Source organism: Aplysia californica, unplaced genomic scaffold (assembly GCF_000002075.1).
Source record: "Aplysia californica isolate F4 #8 unplaced genomic scaffold, AplCal3.0 scaffold00824, whole genome shotgun sequence".
Classification (NCBI taxonomy): Eukaryota; Metazoa; Mollusca; class Gastropoda; order Aplysiida; family Aplysiidae; genus Aplysia; species Aplysia californica.
Window position 1 is genome coordinate 123,616 of NW_004798094.1, and position 2,984 is coordinate 126,599.

The following is a 2,984-nucleotide window of genomic DNA, read 5'->3' on the forward strand; positions in this document are numbered from 1 at the left end:
CATGCTGGTGATTTGATTTGATGATTTGACCTAGTGATTTGAGGCTTGTGACTTGAACTAGGGGCTTGTGAGCACGAGCGGGTTTGCTACCGGGGTACAGCCCTACCCTTCCGTTTCGGGGAATGTTTGATTTCTCAAGTAAAAACCGTTCGCGGTCCTGAGTTCACTGGAAAGGAATTCCTATAGCTATGATTTATATCATGAGCTATGCACTGCTATGACCGCTGCCTTTTGTTTTCTATAAATAGTATTTTTTAATACTTCATTGCCAATCACGCACAACATGGGCATTTAAATCAAGGGCAAGACACCGGTCTCGTAGAAAGCGTGCGGCACTCCCCGTCACTCACCCCCGTCCCCCACACACACCCGCCTGCCCTCAGCCTAGCCGTACCTTTTTGCCCTTCATTTTGATCTAAATCGAGTCTTTAGGTGAGCTAAATAGTAACCAGATACTGCGTCCGAGTCATCATCATTGTCTTTCTCACCGTGCACCAGGGTATAGGCCACGGACAAAGACTTTCTCACCGTGCACCAGGGTATAGGCCACGGACAAAGACTTTCTCACCGTGCACCAGGGTATAGGCCACGGACAAACACTTTCTCACCGTGCACCAAGGTATAGGCCACGGACAAACACTTTCTCACCGTGCACCAAGGTATAGGCCACGGACAAACACTTTCTCACCGTGCACCAAGGTATAGGCCACGGACAAACACTTTCTCACCGTGCACCAAGGTATAGGCCACGGACAAACACTTTCTCACCGTGCACCAAGGTATAGGCCACGGACAAACACTTTCTCACCGTGCACCAAGGTATAGGCCACGGACAAACACTTTCTCACCGTGCGCCATGGTATAGTCACCGTGCATCAGGGTATAGGCCACGGGTAAACACTTTTCACCCTGCATCAGGGTATAGGCCACGGACAAACACTTTCTCACCCTGCACCAGGGTATAGGCCACGGACAAACACCTTCCAGGTTTCTCTATCAAGGGCTAACCTCTTGATGTTACTTCATGTCTTCCCACTTTTCTGTACATCAATTTCTGTGATTCTTCTCCGGGTTCCACGTGGTCTTCCCCTGGACCTTTACCCTGTGGATTCCAATCCAACACTTTCTTTGTTATGCAGCTGTCTGACTTCCTGAGAGTATATCCAATCCATCATCACCTCCTTCTTCCTACCTCGTCTCTGACTGGGATCTGTCTTGTTTTCATCAACACTTCCTCGTTGGTGACCCTGTCTGTCCATCTGATCCTCGGTAACTTTTTTAGACACCTGTTGAAGAAAACCTGGATCCTACGTCAGAGGGCATAGTCTAGATTATCATAATATACTGCTATGGGAAGAACGAACACTCACAATATTTCCGTGGAGAAAAACGAAAAATGAATCCTCGTTGTTATTTCTCTTTAATCGAGAAATTTTGAGCAAAAATGCTCAACAAGCAAACAAACAAACTGGTGTGCTTTGCTCCTTATTTCGTATCAAACATATTACCATCCTGATCTCTTTTCCTCCGTTTTTTATGTGTGTGTGTGTGTGTATGTGTGTGTGTGTGTTTGTGTGCGTATGTGTGTGTGTGTGTGTGTGTGTGTGTGTGTGTGTTCGTGTGTGTATATGTGTGTGTGTGTGTGTATGTATGTGTGTGTGTTCGTGTGTGTATGTGTGTGTGTGTGTGTGTGTGTGTGTGTGTGTGTGTGTGTGTGTGTGTGTGTGTGTGTGTTAACTTTGTTACTCTCTTGCAACACCTTTAATTTTCGGCTTTTATATGACTCTATTGTGCTGCAAGTGTCGTAAAATTCTTACTACAACTGAATATATTGTTCCATCCCTTTTTTTAAAACATTGTCCGTGTGTTGGCCAGGCTATAGCGGGAAAGGAGTGACCATTGACCTTGACAAGATGTCAGCGGCACAGAGACAGGTGTATGAGCGAGACCTTACGACTTACCAAGTCAACAAAATGGCGGCGGACCTTGTACCTTTGAGACGTCGACTCAACTTCCCCATAAAAGAGTAAGCTGTTAGTAATTACAGTGAAAATAAGATAGAAGCAACAGAAAATGTGGTTTCTTAGGAGATTGCTGAGAACATCGTGGAAGGAAAAGAAGTAAAAGGAGGTAGTGCTTGATGAAGCCCACGTAGGACGCTAATTGTTAAAAACAATCAGGAAACGACAAATTAATGCAGTTTTTGGGACACCTGAATAGACATAAAGGTCTTGAACATTTAGCTCTCACTGGAAAAATCGAAGGCAAACGAGGCAAACCAAGACTTAGAGAATCTAAGCAAATGGGGAAAGGGGAAAGATCACGGAAATGTAGCTTTTTAAAAGCATCCGAGCAAAGGAATGAATGGTGAACCATGATCGCCGATGTCTGTCGCAGATCTGGCACTAGATGAACGAATGAATTGTCCCATTACAAACTATGTCCCCCTTGCACCAACTACACAAGATCCAGGCTAGTCACCCGTTATCGGGAAGCTTAAGCCGTGTATGGTCGCTTTTAAGGACACGCGGGCTAACCGAGATTTCGGCGGTTTCCAGAAATCTTGACCAATACCAGAAGTGGGCATTTCCTAAGTATAGGAGAAGTTAGGTTTCATCGGTGTGTACATTTTATTTTATTTGTTTGGTTATAGAGAAAACTCTCCTTATCTTTTAAAGAAACTGAACAAGGGGCAAAAACGTTACTTTCGACTTTCTCAAACAAGCATTTTTCGGGATAGACCCCTTGTGCTTAAAAGTGTGCATAATATAGTTGCTTTTAAGCACAAGGGGGCTATCCCAAATAATGCTTTTTTGAGAAAATCGAAGGTAAAGTTGTTGTTTTTAATTCTATGAAATTTGCCAAACCAGCGCGAAAATGCCAGTTTCTTCAATTTCATTGTTTTGACGAGCGCCTGATTTTACTACGCTGCCTTACAATATTCTACTGTACATGTGCTCTCTACACTCCCCCCCCCCCCCCCC

General features: G+C 44.6%; 1 protein-coding gene across 1 annotated transcript in view; it reads left to right on the forward strand.

The window, feature by feature from the left end:
- The window catches only part of LOC101854366 (polypeptide N-acetylgalactosaminyltransferase 5), a gene marked incomplete in the record, with an annotated part of 53,448 nt that overhangs the window by 48,262 nt on the left and 2,202 nt on the right, over positions 1–2,984 (forward strand). The window contains 1 exon segment of the mRNA XM_013088872.2: positions 1,914–2,015. Within this exon segment, the coding sequence (XP_012944326.2) occupies positions 1,914–2,015 (102 nt within the window).